Source organism: Zalophus californianus, chromosome 8 (assembly GCF_009762305.2).
Source record: "Zalophus californianus isolate mZalCal1 chromosome 8, mZalCal1.pri.v2, whole genome shotgun sequence".
Lineage (NCBI taxonomy): Eukaryota > Metazoa > Chordata > Mammalia > Carnivora > Otariidae > Zalophus > Zalophus californianus.
The window spans coordinates 41,024,924-41,042,011 of record NC_045602.1 but is presented as its reverse complement, the minus strand read 5'-3'; the positions used below and the strand labels follow the sequence as shown (position 1 = coordinate 41,042,011).

Here is a 17,088-nt window from a genome sequence, read left to right as displayed (position 1 = left end):
TTTAATAGTAAAAAATAGAAAAAAAAATGGTAAAAAATATAGATATATAAGCTGACTTTTGAAAATTCATTATGACAAGTTTTCTTTTGATTTGTAGAGATTAAATGCCCTGGCAGTGATAGTTCGAGGCAGTCTTCCAAAATTACAGAGAAACATCATAACTGCCTTAATTACTATTGATGTACATGCAAGAGACATAGTCACTGAACTTGTTCAAGCCAAGGTAACTTTTATTTAAGTAAAATCATGTATTTCTTCCTGAAATTAGTGCATCTGATATATGTATCATTGTTATCACTTATACAGGTAGAGGAAGTCGATTCCTTTGACTGGCAAAGACAACTGCGCTATTATTGGGATGTAGATCTGGATAATTGTGTGGCTCGGATGGCACTCTCTCAGTACACTTATGGCTATGAGTATTTGGGTGCATGCCCAAGATTAGTTATTACTCCTCTCACGGTAAGTTAGTGATGAATTAGGTTAATCGTGATACAAATGCTTTCTTAAAATAGTCTTGAAAAGGGGCGCCTGGATGACTCAGTCGGGTTAAGCATCTGCCTTCAGCTCAGATCATGTTCCCCGGGGTCCTGGCATCAAGCCCCACGTCAGGCTCCCTGCTCAGCAGGGAAGTCTGCTTCTCCCACTCCCTCTGCCCCTGCTCGTTCTCTCTCTCTCTCTAAAATGGATAACTAAAATCTTTTAAAAAAAAAGTCTTGAAAAGTTCCATCCAACCTTAACTCTTCAAAGGATTTGCCATGAATACATCTTTGTGAAGCAGAGATGTGCATCATTAATCACGTGCCTGGATCTTTGAGTATATCTCAATTGCTATAAAACCTTTCATAGAAAATAATGACCCTCCTCCTGTAGAAAGGAAGGGACTTATAAATTTATGGCTTGAGTCAGTTCCCTTCAGTAATGACAATTTCTTCATTTCTTCAGGATCGCTGCTACCTTTGCCTCATGGGAGCTTTGCAGCTTGACCTGGGAGGCGCGCCGGCTGGCCCTGCAGGTACTGGGAAGACAGAGACAACCAAAGACCTAGCTAAAGCTCTTGCCATCCAATGTGTGGTCTTCAACTGCTCCGATGGTTTGGACTACAAGGTACGTGCCGGCATCTAAACACTACCATTAAGTGCTTTGTGGGCTTTCTCACTTGCAACATGGCATGACAAAAAAAGGAGAGAAAGGGTGATGGCAAGCAAGGGGAAAACTAATAAGTCAAGGGATGGTCAAAGTGGGATAAATAGAGCAAGGGAGAAGAGTCAACACAAGGTGGGTTGAGTGGTCCAGGTAAGAATCAAGGCCATTGAGGGATCTACTAAATGGTGGCAAAATTAAGTCTTTTCATGTCACTAAATAGAAAAAAATGAGATGAGATACAAGATATAATAGCAGGGAGATCCAGGAACAAGGAATAAGCTTACGGGAAGAGATGAGCAATTCAGAGCATTGTGTATTAAAAATGAAATATGTGGGAGGTGAGAATGCATGGTAAGGTTTTTCAGTACAGTAGTTCTCAAAGTTTTTGGTCACACCTTATTCCCCTTCCAGGTTTTCAGAGCACAAAGTAGCATATGAAACACTTTATGAAGTCCCACAGTTAGGAAATCTATTTACCTTTATTTAATTCAAATCTGGAATATATTTGACCAGGGGTGACTTTTGTCCACTAACACATAGAGCTGATAGTCTCATTTTTCTGAAAGTTATATGAATGCCTGTATAATGTCTGAATTTAGAATATAATCATTTAAATTGTCCAAGTAAACTGTAATTCATTCATTTTTACAGAGTAAATCATACTTACTTTTCAGAAGCATCTTCAGAAATTAGTGTTTCGTAGGACATGTTCTTTAAAAACCCTGACCCTTTTTTTAAAATTTAGGGAAAAAGAGATGTTGCTGGGAATGTCTTTTTATTAATAAACAAAAAATAATTGGGGCGCCTGGGTGGCTCAGTCATTAATCGTCTGCCTTTGGCTCAGGTCATGATCCCAGGATCCTGGGCTCCAGCTCCGCGTCAGGCTCCCTGCTCAGCGGGAAGCCTGCTTCTCCCTCTACCACTCCCCCTGCCTGTGTTCCCTCTCTCACTATGTCTCTCTCTGTCAAATATATAAGTAAAATCTTTAAAAAAAAAATAGTGGAAGTACAACACAGGCAGAAAGTTGTTTCACAGGAACAGAACAAGAGAGGAATGAGAGACTAGAAAATCTTGGGAAGGGTGAATCAGGAAAGGTGACCTCTCTCCCTTCAGAGCAGGTGCAAAGGCGGCCTCTGGTACACACAGGAAAGAGTCTGGGAAACTGCTGTCAGCAATCGAGGGGAGAATTCATACTCCCTAACATCCCACCTTTATGGGGATTTGCTCCCACTGCTATGAAGTGACCTCGTTATCTCAGCAGAGATAAATTAAGTTTTATGATAGTGATGACTTTTTTTATTTTGGCCATAATAATTTTGGTTGTTTTCGATCTTCTCAACTCAAAATTTGAATTTATACACCCAAATCCATCTTTTAATGATTAAGTAGTCATCACTTAGGCTCAGTCATTCCTGGGAACTATGCACTCCCAAAGGTACAAGTGTGTGCTATGTGACACTTAAAGCCACAGGATGCATCTATATGATTCATTTATCTTAGACTCTAGAGCAAGAGTCAGCAAGCTTTCTGGAAAAGCCCAAGTGGTAATATTTTAGGCTTGCAACTTGTCATTCTTTCTGCTGTTGTAGCATGAAAGCAGCCACGTACCATATGTAAATGTAATATATCATGAACGAGCATGGCTGTGTTCCATTAAAATTCCATTCACAAAACAGGTGTCAGGCCAGATATAGCTGTGGTCTGTAGTTTGATGATCCCTGAAATACCAATTATATTCAATGATAAGAAATTTAAGTATTTATTTATTCTTATTTATACTCTACCTTGTTCCATAAGGATTTATTACACTAACCTTTTAAAATTAAAGAAATATCAGGGTGCCTGGGTGATACAGACGATTAAGCGTCAGATTCATGGTTTCAGCCCAGGTCATGATCTCAGGTTATGATCTCAGGGTTGTGAGATTGAGCCCCACATCAGGCTCTGAGCTTAGGATGAAGGCTGCTTGGGATTCTCTCTCCTTCTCCCTCTGCTCCTCCTGCTCGTGCTCTCTCTCTCTCTCTCTAAATTAAATAAATACATCTTTAAAAAATAATTAAATTAAAGAAATATCTACGTGTGAAAAAATTCAAACTGTATAGAAAGATCCAAAGTTAAAAATAACAGATTTTCTCTCTATTCACATCACCTAGTTCCACTCTCCAGAGACCAAGTTTCTGATTGTATTTGTTTGTTTTTACTTCTTCTGGTAATTGCTATTATCTATAAAAATTTGTGTCTATTATGGTATTTGGTATATATCAATTTTGAACATTATCTGCCAACTTATGAAATCAAGATTTTATTAGATATAACCTTCCAACTTTCTGTTCCAACTTCACTTTCTGATTTTCATTAGTTTAGATAATTTTGTCTTACCATGTCAAGGTTTATGAAGTTGCACTATTCTAGAACTATAATTATGCCTTCTTTGCTTTGTCTGGGGGTTGAATTTAAAAATGTAAACCCATTATATAACACTTACAACATCAAGGATGATTCATAATGGAATTTAATGGAATGATCAGGCTCATAGAGAAGGATCAATACCTACGTCATGAACACTGCCATTCAAAGGAACACATTCCAAGACAAATACCATATGGTTTCACTCATTGTGGGATTTAAGAAACAAAACAAATGAGCAAAGGGGAAAAAAAAGAGAGAGAGAGAGAGGCAAACCAAGAAACAGACTCTTAACTGTAGAGAACAAACTCATGGTTACCAGAGGGGAGGTGGGTGGGGTGATGGGTGAAATAGGTGATGGGATGAAGGAGGGCGCTTGTGATGAGCACAGGGTGATGGATGGGATTGTTGAATCACTAAATTGTACACCTGAAACTAATATTACACTGTCTGTTAACTAATTGGAATTTAAATAAAAACTTTAAAAAAAAACAATAAAGGAACACATTCTAAGCATCAGGATTAATGGGTTGTTTTTCAATTTCTTTTCAGCTTTCTTCTTCTAAAGCAGTGTTTTCTCACCTTTATTGTGCTTGTGACTCACCTGAGGATCTCATTATGGTGCATATCCTGATTCTGGAGATCTAGGGGAAGGCCTGAAATTTTGCATTTCTCAAATCCCCTGGGTGATGTTAACTCTCATTGGTACACTTTGAAAATCCAAGTTCTAGAGCAGTGGTTCTCAAAGTGTTAACTCTGGACCACCAGCATTATTGTCACCTGGCAACTTGTGAGAAATGCAAATTATCAGGCCCCACAGCAGACCTACAGAGGAAGAAACTCTGGACCTCTTATATAAAGGCACTAACTTCTAACATAGCCCAGTATTCACATAAAACTAAGCATAAACATAACATAAACATAAAGCACAAAGTCAAATGGCATTATTTTGATTTCAGATGATGGGGCGCTTCTTCAGCGGTCTGGCACAGTCAGGGGCCTGGTGCTGCTTTGATGAATTTAATCGAATTGACATAGAAGTTTTGTCGGTGATAGCACAGCAACTCATTACCATTAGGAATGCCAAAGCTGCAAAGGTAAGGTGTGGGCAATTGTCCATGGAGGTAGCATTTCTGAAGTCTGTGGCCCTTTAGGAAGAACGATGCTAACTTTAGCATGTCTACCCATATTTCCAGTGTAATTGGTGAGTACTACAGCAATAAGACGTAGTTGAGTGAATTAATTCCTCATCCAGGCAACACAGAAACAACTATATGTCACACGCTGTGTGGGGACCTGAGGATACGCAGATAGTGAGACTCAGTCCCTGCTTTGCAGGAGCTCTGTTCTTCCCACCCCCAACACACATGCATGCATGCATGCATGCGCACCACGCGTCCACCCACAGCCTGTCCCTGTCCCCTCCACCTCCTATTTTCCTCTTCTTGTTCTTGCCTTTGACATTTACTTCTCTGTTAGGTTTCTCCCCTGTACCTCTTCTGGACTCTACTGCCTTCATCGTGGCCCCCAGGCTCAGCCTAGTGCTGGCAGAAAAATGAGAGAGGAACCCTGCAAAACCCAAGGCTCTCAGCCTATACCAACCAAAACAGGCTTGCCAGTTGTTTGATATTTAAATACTCGTTGCCCTGAGTCCCTAGAGGGTCCCCTACCACTATCTTGTCCCCTTCCTAAAGAGCACCAGATCTTTGCTAGACCCAGCCATGAGGGTTCGTTCTGGGGTAGCAGGGGGGCTCTGGACCCAGCTGTAGCTCTAGGGACGGAGGCCATTCTCACCAGAAGGTGCCCTGATAAAGAGTTGTTAAATGTTTTGATTATCACCTCTGCAAAAAAGCAAATTATAGAACAAGTAAAAAGAAAGCAGAAATTGGACTTTAATGAGTCACTAAATTGTACGAGGCATTGTACTTTTCATTTATTTCATTTTCACACCAAAGCTACGTGAAGTAGAAGGCATTTTCCCAAGGTTACAGATGAAAAGGATTCAAAGAAATTTAAAAATATTTCTGGGGACACCACAAACCAAGATACTCACCTAAATCTATGTGACCCTAAAGTCTGAGCTCCTTCAACTACACACTGTCTTGCCTCCCACATCCTCAGAGGGGGCCTGTATTAAATGCAGGGACCTCCAGATACAGCATAACTCATAAATCACTATTACCGTGCTGAGCATATAGCTGAGAGCAGAGCATGGGGAGTAAGAGGGAAGGACCAACGAGGATGGAGGCAGGATAGAAGCATTGCCAATTGGAGGGCAGCAGCGTGAGGTAAAAGGAAGGCAGGAGGGCATCTGAGATAGTTGGAGTGGAATCAATCCTCTGGAATAGGTGAAAAATAGCACAAACAGCCGTTTGGTGGCTGCAGGACTGGTCTCCGTTGTACTGCCCGGCATTTTCTCCACCAGGCTATTGACACATCTCCTGGTCTTCCCTGTATTCTTTGTGTCTGTTAATAGTACCTTCCTCCCATGGCCCAGCTAGAAACCTGGCATTCATCTTGGATTTCCTCCCCATTACCATCAACCCCAGCATCTAAGCCATCATCAAGTCCATTTGATTTTATCTGCTAGATGCCTCTCATCCCTAATAGTAACTCCATAATTCCGGATCTTGTCATTTGTTCAATAACAGTTCCTTACTGGTCCCCCTCTATAGTTTGTCCAGCCTGTCTACTGCCACAGGTTGATCCTATCACTCTGCCCAAAATTCTTCTCTGCTTCCCCCCACCCACAGGACAAAATCGAAATTCCTTAGCCCAGCATGCAAGACTCTTGATGCTCAGGCCTCGGCCTAGCTATGCTTTCCTCTTGGAACGTTACCCTTTAGCAAAGTCATTTCCTGAACATGCACTGCTCTCTTTGACCAGATGGCTTCCCCTGTTTATCCACATGAAATGCCCTTCTTCATTCTTCAGGACAAAGCAGGCTTCCCTGCTCCTCCCGTGGACTTTGCACACACCTCCTGTGGAGCATCTGTTGTACTGCTCAACCACAGGTTCCATATCTGACTCCACACTGTAGGCCTGGGAGCTTCTTGGGGGGAGCCCCTGAGTGAGTCTCCCTCAGCTCTCCACCTCCACACCTAACCCTATGTATGCCTCATCTGCAACAGATGCTCAACAGGTGTTTGCCCTTGAATGAAGGTGAAGGGGTAGTGCCAAGAGTAAGAGTGGGGCCTCCAACACCCAAGGACTCAGATCCCATTAGAATTTCTTAGGGAATACCAGAAAGTAGGGGTGGAGAAGGTTTCGGGGCCATTAAATCTAACTTAAATTGAGGAGTCTCAGCAAAAGATGTTGAGGTCTAAAATATTACAGGACTGGGCCAGAAAGGCAGAGACATTTTGGGCAAAGCAGGAGCAGAGAAGCAAAAAAGCAGGAAATACTGAGTCCAGAAGAGATTGGGAAGGTAGTACAGAATCAGGAGAGAAACATTCCCTGTTGTCCAACAGCAGGATTCACTGGGCTGGTAGTCTTTGCTTGAATGTTCCATACACAAGTTTTGTACTCAGGTGGTGTTTATGTGAAAGAATTTCCAAATGTCTAGAGAAATGTTAGCTTATATTCTCTCTTTCCTTTAAACAGCTGTCTAGATTCATGTTTGAGGGACGGGAAATAAAGTTGGTCATGACTTGTGCAGCCTTTATCACAATGAATCCTGGATACGCAGGCAGAACCGAATTGCCGGATAATTTGAAAGCCCTGTTTAGACCCTTTGCAATGATGGTTCCGAATTATGCTTTGATTGCAGAGGTGAGCTTCGCACCATAAAGCAGAAAAAATTTAAGCATGTTTTATTTACCATATGATTCTATGGAGGTAGAAAGTTTCCTTTATGATTGCACCCTGGCAAAAGTTACACATTATTGTTTGCTCTTCATGTAGCTAGGATTGTTATCACCTAGAATGTTTTGGTGTGTATGCGTGTGTGTGTAACTGCTATATCCCCAATGCCCAGAATGGTATCTGGAATAGAGTAGGCCCATAAAACTGGAATGAATCAATGAATTTAATTGTCTACATCATTTCACATCTGGATTCTGAGGCCAACTGCGGTGATTTGAGTAGGTTGTGGATTGAAGAAAGGGTCCACACTCACCTCCACTGTCATCATCCAATTTATTTAACCAAGAATGCAGAAACTTGTCAGAAAGAAGGTAGCCTCCTAGGGCAGAGGAAGGCTGCAAACCTGTGTAGCTTCCCTTGATACTCAGGGAGCATACAGGGAGCACCCAGCTATCACTGATTCTGTCCACAGGGTGGTGTTCCTGCCAGATCGGAGAAACTCAAGTCTTGCCTTTGTACGCAGGCCTTGCAACACCATCCAACCTCCACGATGTGAACATTTTCAAACAGGGGGCTCTACTGTTCCTTGAACCCAGTGTCACCAAGGCCACATCTTCATCTACAGAAAGAAAGCAGATTCACTGCTCAAGCATCCCTGTGTAATACCCCACCTTCCACCTTCTTGTCACACAGAAAACCCTTTTCCTTTCAATCTTCATATTTCTTTGTTAAATTATATAACAACTCAGAGAGGTATAATGCCTAACGTAGATTTTGCATACATTGGTATTATGCTAATATATCGCTGTCAATACACTATAAGAAGCATTGCATTGTACTTTTCCATTCTAGGTAATTCTGTATTCGGAAGGATTTGAATCCAGTAAAATATTAGCAAGAAAAATGACCCAGATGTATAAGCTTTGCAGTGAGCAGCTGTCTCAGCAGGACCACTACGACTTTGGCATGAGAGCTGTAAAGTCTGTACTGGTCATGGCCGGGTAAGAAACCAAAGGGGCCAAGAGTGAAATTCTAAACCATGTAAGCAAAGCAAATGGCTAATTCACAGACGGCTCTTAAAGCAACATAGAGAGTGGCTCAAAAATGTTAGCTGCCACCATCATCATTTTACCTTGACACTCCCAGGCCACAGCCAAATGGGGCCTCTCTCCTCATCACACGGCAGTCCTGGTTGGCCCCACACTGAACCCGAGTCTCTCAAACAGGCTTTGGCTAGCTTTCATTTCCCCTGAACTCGTCTTATATGTTGGGTTTCAGTGTACAAAAGCCTTTACCACCTTTACCACCTTAGATAGAATGACTAGACTTAAAAGGCACCGTTTGTTATGCATATACAGTAAGGTAGGTCATACCCGTAACCTGAGAAACCCTGAAGGGTTGAGAGAAACTTCAGTTTCCTCATTCCAACCTCATTCCGACCTCAGTCCAGGTTTACGTCCTAGGCTCCACCTCTGACTTTCCCATATGGTTCAACACTGAGAGGCTTTGTAGTTTCTAGTAAAGCAGCTTTCTAGTTTTCTTCTTTTTAGGCCCCAACTTCTCCCTTTTTTTTTTAATATTTTATTTATTTTTGAGACAGAGAGAGAGTACAAGCAGGGGGAGATGCAGAGGGAGAAGCAGACTCCCCACTGAGCAGGGAGCCCAATGCGGGACTCGATCCCAGGGTCCTGGGATCATGACCTGAGCCAAAGGCAGACGCTTAACCGTCTGAGCCACCCAGGCGCCCCCAACTTCTTCCTTTATAACATCTTGAAACCCCTACCTCTGGAACCCTCACTTTATCCAGAGTCTCTGAGGGAATCGACCTTCTCTTTAGTCCTTCTTTTTAGGCTATGACTCATTGGTTCTTGCTCCACACATCCAGGGCCCCTTCTGTCTGGCCCCTATATTCCTGGGCCAAATCTCCCTGCCCTTCTCTGTTCTTTCTTTCAACCTCCCAGATACAGTATTTTTCCCCTTTATAAGATTGCCATGTAAAGACCAGGGATACTAAGGGGTTCAGATACACTTGCATTCCAGGAACACAGCCACAGGCCAGGGGGCAAGACAGACACAGGAGCAAGTCATCTAGGACACAGTGCATGGGGGCAATCATAATAGGGCCATGCCCAAGGTTCTCTGAGGAGGGCCATAGAGGAACTTTCTGGAGGAGAGAGTAACTGGGCTGGGTTTTGAAGGAGAAATAAAAGGTGTCAAAAGAGCAAAGCAGGACTTTCTGGGCTGAGAGAAGAAAGTCACAGGGATGTGAATCATTATGGTATAGTCGGGAAAGTGTAAATTCAGGTTGAATAAAGTCTGGATTGATGCAGGGAGGTTTAAAAAATACCTTTGTCATTCTCCTCAAGGCCATGTAGACAGTGCCTGATCTGTCCTTGTGCTCTGATGGAGATGGACAGTGGGCATGCAAGGAAAAATGATCCTCTCCTTCTAGCAGGAATCCACTGGGGGGGAGAGGGGGTTGCCTTCCACAGCTTTTTGCAAGTAGAATCCCTAACCTACAGGTTTGGAAAATCATGCTCAGAAGTACTGGGTTCTTGCAACATCATCTGAATTATCCCTTTAAATTTAGGTCTTTAAAAAGGGAGAATCCAGACCTAAGTGAAGATGTGGTGTTGATAAGAGCTTTACGAGACTCCAACTTGCCAAAATTCCTAACAGATGATGCTCTTCTGTTCAGGTAAGTTTCTAGACATTACAGAATAAGGCATAGCTGCTGTGTAGAGGTAGAGGATAGTCTGCTCTTCAGTTTTGTCTGTCTCTAACAAGGTAATAACATCCTTATCTTTTCTGGGGATATTTTTTACAATTTTAAAAATACTAGTTTTAAAATAAAGATCCTAAAGCTTAAGCATCAATCAATCATTTCTCTTTTTCACAGTATTGGTCACTAGGCTGTGTGTCATACAAATTAGCATTTGGTTACAAGTTCCGGACCTAAGAGAAATTCCTGACCCCAAAAACCAGACTTGGGGCTTAAAATAAATGTGAGGGCTTTTATCTATTTCTACTTTCACTATTAAGTTTTATATTTATCCAAGTCATATATGTATGTAGTTGTAAAAAGTATCATAAATTAGTCTCATGAGAAACAGTATCCATGCCCTTCACCAACTCCCACTTCCTAAAGGCAAGCATTTTTCAGTTCTTTATTTGTTTGTGTTATTATTTGCCTCCATAGTTTTAAGTACTGTGTTTATGCTATTTCTTGATTTTTCCATTTTAGGTATGCTCTATAGAGTAAACAGGAGATGAGAATATGCACATGCACCTCTCCCTCTCCCCCTCCCCCGCCCCCCTCGCAGTTACATCGCAGTCTAACTGGAGCTAAATGTCCAGGGTTCCCATGCTTTATTATAGCTATAGAAATAGTATCCACAGCTGAGCTACGTTTCCTTTGTTTTATTTTCTTTTCCCTGCATTTGTTAATTGTCTTAGTTTTTACTTTTTAATCCTTTACCTACTTTCCTATAAATTTATCAATAATTTATTTCCAAATTCTGCCAGGGTATGTATAAATCTCCTTTTTAAAAAAAACCCTTCAATTATATAAAACATTCTATCAAATTTGTCTCCTTGGAGCCCTCTGTCCTCCTGCTCTAATCTGGACTGCTTGCCCATTACCCTGGTGCACATTGATCATCCTGGGATGTCCATTTATGACTATGCTGGAGTTCCCTTTGCTTTTGTCGTCTGTCAGATCTTCTGAGTAGACACATGTCTACTCCCTTTTGGCAGAACACAATGATGAAAATTCCTATACATTTATCTTTACACACCTGTGATACTTCTATAAATGAGATTCTAGTAAATTTCCTAGGTTTTATAGACTATGGGTATTTTTAATTTAGATAGATTCTATTAGGATGTTTTCCAAAGATATTTACATTTATATAAATGATTTTGTGACAATACCTATTTCCTTTTAAATGTTTTAGAGAGTGACCAAAAGTCATACTCTATTTTAATATGCAGTTCTTTAGTTATTAGTGCCATTGAGCATTATTTCTTGTGTTCATTAGTCATTTGTATTTATTGTTTTTAGAGCATATTTCTATTGTTCTCTTTTTCTTATTGATTTGTAGGAAATCATAAACTTTATCTGGTATAAAAATTGGAAATACTTTTCTAAAGCCTTTTCTCTCACACGTCTGTGTTTTTTTGCTTGTTTGTTTTTATTTTTTCACTTTGCCAACTTTTTAAAATAACAGTTGTAGATTTCTTGTCTTCCTTAGAAAGACCTTCTTGGATGGGCTAGATTGGTGATGAGTGTTAAAGAGGGCAGTTTTTTTGATGAGCACTGGGTGTTGTATGTAAGTGATGAATCACTGAATTCTACTCCAGAAACCAATATTGCACTGTATGTTAACTAACTAAAATTTGTTTTTTTAGAAGATTTTATTTATTTGAGAGCAGGAGAGAGCATGAGCAGGGGGAGGGGCAGAGGGAGAAGCAGACTCCCCACTGAGCAGGGAACCCCAACATGGGGCTCGGTCCTGAGCTGAAGGCAGACACTTAACCAACTGAGTCACCCAGACACCCCTAATTAACTAAAATTTAAATTTAAAAAATTTTAAATAAATAAAATGAAGACCTTCTTAACCACAGTGTTGCAAAATATATCTGTTATATTTTCATCTAGTATTTTTGTTGTCATCTTATACTAAAGCCTTTATTATATCTCAAACGTATTTGTGTATATAGTGTGAGGTAGGGATTTAGCTTTTTTTTACCCATAGAAACATCCCATATTGTCTGCTTCTCACAGAAACAGTTATTTTTCCTTTATTCCCTTTTTTTTAAATCTACTATTAGTTTCTATTTCCATTTTATTTTTCTGAATATCCATACAGTAATAATCATGCATAAATGCTTTTGGAAAAAGTTGAGATATAAATATAATTTTTAAAATAAACTGATAAATTCATCACTTTCTATATGTTTGATACTATGCCATGTACTGTGGACAACACAAACACATAAAAGATATTCCTTACCTCAGAAAGCTCCCAATATACTTAAGAACATTGGTCTACTGTACAAGAAACAAAAAAATCATACACAATATCAGAGAAATGTTAGATTCTGGTATAACACATAGGACAGACTAGTATTGTGCATGTTCAGAAGAAAAGACTAAGGGGAAAAATAAGACTCATTGTAATCAATGATTATAATAAATTAATTGTAATAAATATTGGGCAATATCAATGACCAATGATTTTATTTTTGTTTTTTTCAGTGGAATCATATCTGATCTTTTTCCTGGAGTCCAAATTCCAGAACATGATTACGGTATATTGCAGTCAACAATTATAGATGTCATGAATAGACAGAATCTTCAGCCTGAGGCATGTATGGTTAAAAAAGTGATACAGTTCTATGAAACTATGCTGGTAAGACATGGTGTGATGTTAGTTGGGCCAACAGGAGGTGGCAAGACCACAGTTTACCAAATACTGGCAGAAACTTTAGGGAATTTGCAAAAACTTGGTGTAGACAATCCCTTTTACCAACCGGTTAAAACATACGTTCTTAATCCTAAATCAATTACAATGGGTGAATTATATGGCGAAGTTAATAATGTAACCTTGGAGTGGAAAGATGGTTTGATGGCACTAAGTGTCCGAGCAGCTGTGAATGACACTTCAGAAGACCATAAATGGATCATCAGTGATGGGCCCGTGGATGCTCTTTGGATTGAAAATATGAATACAGTGTTGGATGATAACAAGATGCTTTGTCTGGCTAACAGTGAGAGGATCAAACTCACACCTCAAATCCACATGCTTTTTGAGGTAAATATATATGCCTTACTGTGGAGTGAAATCACTCATTAGATTGGCATGCCATCATCAATTTTTTTTTCTTGCTTATATGTCATTTACTATGTGTAAGGCCTACCATGGTGTTTTGTTTACATCCTAAATTGTTTACATCCTTATCAAATTGTCCTTTTATAGTAGAGTGTGCATCCTGAGAACTAAAGACTCAAATATTCCTGTTTCTCTATAAACAGGAAATACAATAAATTCTATCTTCCTCAGCACTTGTTTCCTTTCTTTTGGAGATAATCAATATATTGATGGTGTTACATAATTCGAAATGCTTTCTAAGTTAAAAAAAAAAGTAGTTATATTTACTATGAATAAATTGTCTCTCTGTGGTATGAATATTTGGTGAAGGGATTGGAAAAGGAATGTGGACCTAATACAGTTATAAAATATTCTGGAAGATACCACCCCTGCTGTACCCATTCATCAAACAAGGATTGAATGCCTGCTATGTGGCTAGGCGTTCAGCTAGGGATGAGATATAAGAATGAAAAAGTAAAGAAGGCAAAAGCAAAGAGGAGGAAAAAGAAATACCTCTCTACCTTCCCATAAGGATTTGACATTATCCTCTTAGGGTTTTTTTTCACCTTATGCCTCACTTATCTTTCCTCCTCCATTTTTGATTACTTAAGGCTGTTCCTCTCCCTTTCATACAAAGCCTTTCAGTGTTAAGTTTAAACATGTGATCGATTAGCATTGAAGGGGGAAGAATCAGGAAGTATTATTAGCTATTTTTTGTTCAACTTCCTTCCATTTTAGGTGCAAGATCTAAGGGTTGCCTCTCCTGCAACAGTCAGTCGATGTGGAATGGTCTTTGTGGATCCTGAAGAACTGAAATGGATGCCTTATGTTAAAACATGGATGAAGAGTATTTCTAAAAAAGTAAGTACAACCAGATACTCTACAACATATCCATCGGTCAGGATGGAGGCCCTCGCGTGCCCAAATTGCAGTAAGTTAAGAGACCTCATTGTGATTTGTGGAGGGAATTCCAGCACCGTTACCTAGTGCCTCTCCCTAAGAATTCTTGAAATCCTCCCAAAATGTATATCCCCCCCAAATCTGTCCTCATTATCTGTTCCCTCAGCTTGCCAAGCTGCCTCGCCACTCTGATTCCTGCCCACTCTGCCTACCCTCTCCCCAGATTGGTTCCTCTCCCATACAAACACAAACTCCTTCCTTAAGTCCCCCAAACACAACCAGAACAGGCGGAGGCATTCTAGAGGGGAGGGGGGTGGGGGGATGGGTTAGCCTGGTGATGGGTATTAAAGAGGGCATGTACTGAATGGAGCACTGGGTGTTATACGCAAACAATGAATCATGGAACACTACATCAAAAACTAATGATGTAATGTATGGTGATTAACATAACATAATAAAAAAAAAAGACTGCAGAAGGCTTAGGATAATGAGAGGGAATCACAGTGAAGAAAAAGAACATTTCAGCCTAGGTGCTGTCATTGTTTTTAGATTGTAGAATCTAAAAGAAAACGTTTAGTTTCCCTCCTACCCAGTCTTAGGTCTCTGACCCAAGATGTGTCCTAACCTCAGAGGAAACATTCCACATTATTATACGGGACAACTCAGGTCTATATCACCTTCTGCACCCTCTCCATTCCAAAATAGGAGTTCTCTTTGCCTTAGCTTAGCAAGGGATCCTCTGAAGTGTTGTGCCCCATCCCAGCCCCCATCCAGGGAGCCATCTTCTTTCTGCCTCTCTCCTTATAAAGATGAATCAGAAAACTATTGTTTGTTTGTTTGTTTTCATTCTTAGGCATCAACATTTGAACAATAATATGTTCTAGTTTCAGAGTACATTATTAAAGAAAGTAATTCTCAGAATTGAGAATGTATCATGACTACTGTAAGATTTTAAACCTTCCCAAATTTACTTTTCTTTTTAAATTAATAGGCTATATTACTTAGGGCACTTTTAGGTTTATAGAAAAGTTTAATGGAAAGTACAGAGCGTTATCATATACTCCTTCTCCTCCAAACATAATTTTTCCTATTAACATCCCTCATTGGTGTGGTACATTTGTTAAAAGTGATTTGTTAAAACTGATGAAACATTATTGATACATTACTGTTAACTAAAGTGCATAGTTTATGTTAGGATTCACTGTCTGTATTGTACAATTCTGTGGGTTTTAACAAATGTATAATGTCATGTATCTACCCTTACAGTATTATACATAATAGTTTCACTGACTTAAAATCTGTGCTCTACCTATTCATCCATCCATACCCCCTCCTAACCCCTGGCAACCACTGATCTTTTTACTGTCTCCATAGCTTTGCCTTTTCCAGAATGTCATGTCATTGGAATCATACAGTATGTAGCTTTTTCAGATTGGCTTCTTTCACTTAACAATACGTTTTTAAGTTTCCTCCATGTCTTTCTGTGACTTGATAGTTCATTTCCTTCTGGTTCTGAATAATATTCCAATGTATGGATTAACCAAGTTTATCCATTTACCTGCTGAAGGACATCTTGATTGTTTCCAGGTTTTGGCGATTATGAAGAAAGCTCCTATAAGCATCTGTGTGCAGGTTTTTATGTAGACATAAGTTTTCAATTCATTTGGGTAAAATATCTAGAAGTGAGATTGCTGCATCATATGGTAAAATTTTATTTAGCTTTATAAGATACTGCCAGTTTCTCTTCCAAAGTGCTGTGCCATTCTGCATTCCCACCAGTGATGAATGAGAAATCTTGCTGCACATCCTCACCAGCATTTGGTGATGTTGGTGTTTTAGATTTTCACCATGCTAATAGGTATAGCTCATTGTTTTAATGTGCATTTCTCTAATATGTGATCATGAGTGTCTTTTCATATGCTTATTTGCCATCTGTATATCTCCTTTGGTGAGATGCCTATTCAAATCTTGCTCATTTTTATTGGGTTGTTTCCTATTTTTGAGCTTTACAAGTTCTTTGCAATTTTTTGGTACAAGTTCTTTGTCACGTATATATTTTGTAAAAATTTTCTCCCAGCCTGGCTTGTATTTTCATTCTCTTAACCATCTTTCACAGAACACAAGTTTTGTTTTGTTTTTTTTTTTAAGATTTTATTTATTTATTTGACAGAGAGAGAGAGAGAGCACAAGCAGGGGGAGCAGGCAGGGAGCCTGATGCGGGGCTTGATCCGAGGACCCTGAGATCATGACCTGAGCCGAAGGCAGACGCTTAACCGACTGAGCCACCCAGGCACTCAGAACACAAGTTTTTAATTTTAACAAAGTCCAGCTTATCAAATTTTCCTTCATGGATTGAGCTTTTGGCATTGTATCTGAAACCCATTTCCAAACTTAAGGTCACCTAGATTTTCTTATCTGTTATCTTCTAGAAGTTTTTTAGTTTTGTTTTTCACATTTAGGTCTGTGATCCTCTTTGAGTTAATTTTTGTGAAAGGTGTAATAGTAGTGTCTACATTCATATTTTTTGCACGTGGATGTCCAGTTGTTCCAACACCATTTGTTGAAAACACCATCCTGGGGCACCTGGGTGGCTCAGTCGGTTAAGCCTCTTCCTTTGGCTCAGGTCATGATCCTAGGGTCTGGGATCAAGCTGCTCATCAGGCTCCCTGCTCAGCTGAGAGCCTGCTTCTCCCTCTCCCTCTGCCTGCCACTCTGCCTCTTTATCTCTCTGTCAAATAAATAAATAAAATCTTTAAAAAAAAGAAAAAAAGAAAAACACCATCCCTTCTCCATTGGATTGCCTTTGTTCCTTTTTCATAGATCAGCTGACTACATTTATATGGGTCTATCTCTGGGCTCTCTATTCCATTCCATTGATCTTTGTGTCTGTTCTTTTGCCAGTATCACACTGTCTTGCTTACTGTAACTTTTTAGTAATTCTTGAAGTCAGATAATGTCA

At 39.9% G+C, this 17,088-nt stretch overlaps 1 protein-coding gene across 1 annotated transcript in view; it reads left to right on the top strand.

The window, feature by feature from the left end:
- The window catches only part of DNAH6 (dynein axonemal heavy chain 6), a 228,589-nt gene that overhangs the window by 98,078 nt on the left and 113,423 nt on the right, over positions 1-17,088 (top strand). The window contains exons 27-35 of the mRNA XM_027623437.2: positions 98-223; positions 307-462; positions 946-1,107; positions 4,512-4,649; positions 7,156-7,323; positions 8,209-8,357; positions 9,947-10,054; positions 12,617-13,172; positions 13,968-14,090. Of these exons, the coding sequence (XP_027479238.2) occupies positions 98-223; positions 307-462; positions 946-1,107; positions 4,512-4,649; positions 7,156-7,323; positions 8,209-8,357; positions 9,947-10,054; positions 12,617-13,172; positions 13,968-14,090 (1,686 nt within the window). The remainder of the gene's footprint in view (positions 1-97; positions 224-306; positions 463-945; positions 1,108-4,511; positions 4,650-7,155; positions 7,324-8,208; positions 8,358-9,946; positions 10,055-12,616; positions 13,173-13,967; positions 14,091-17,088) is intronic.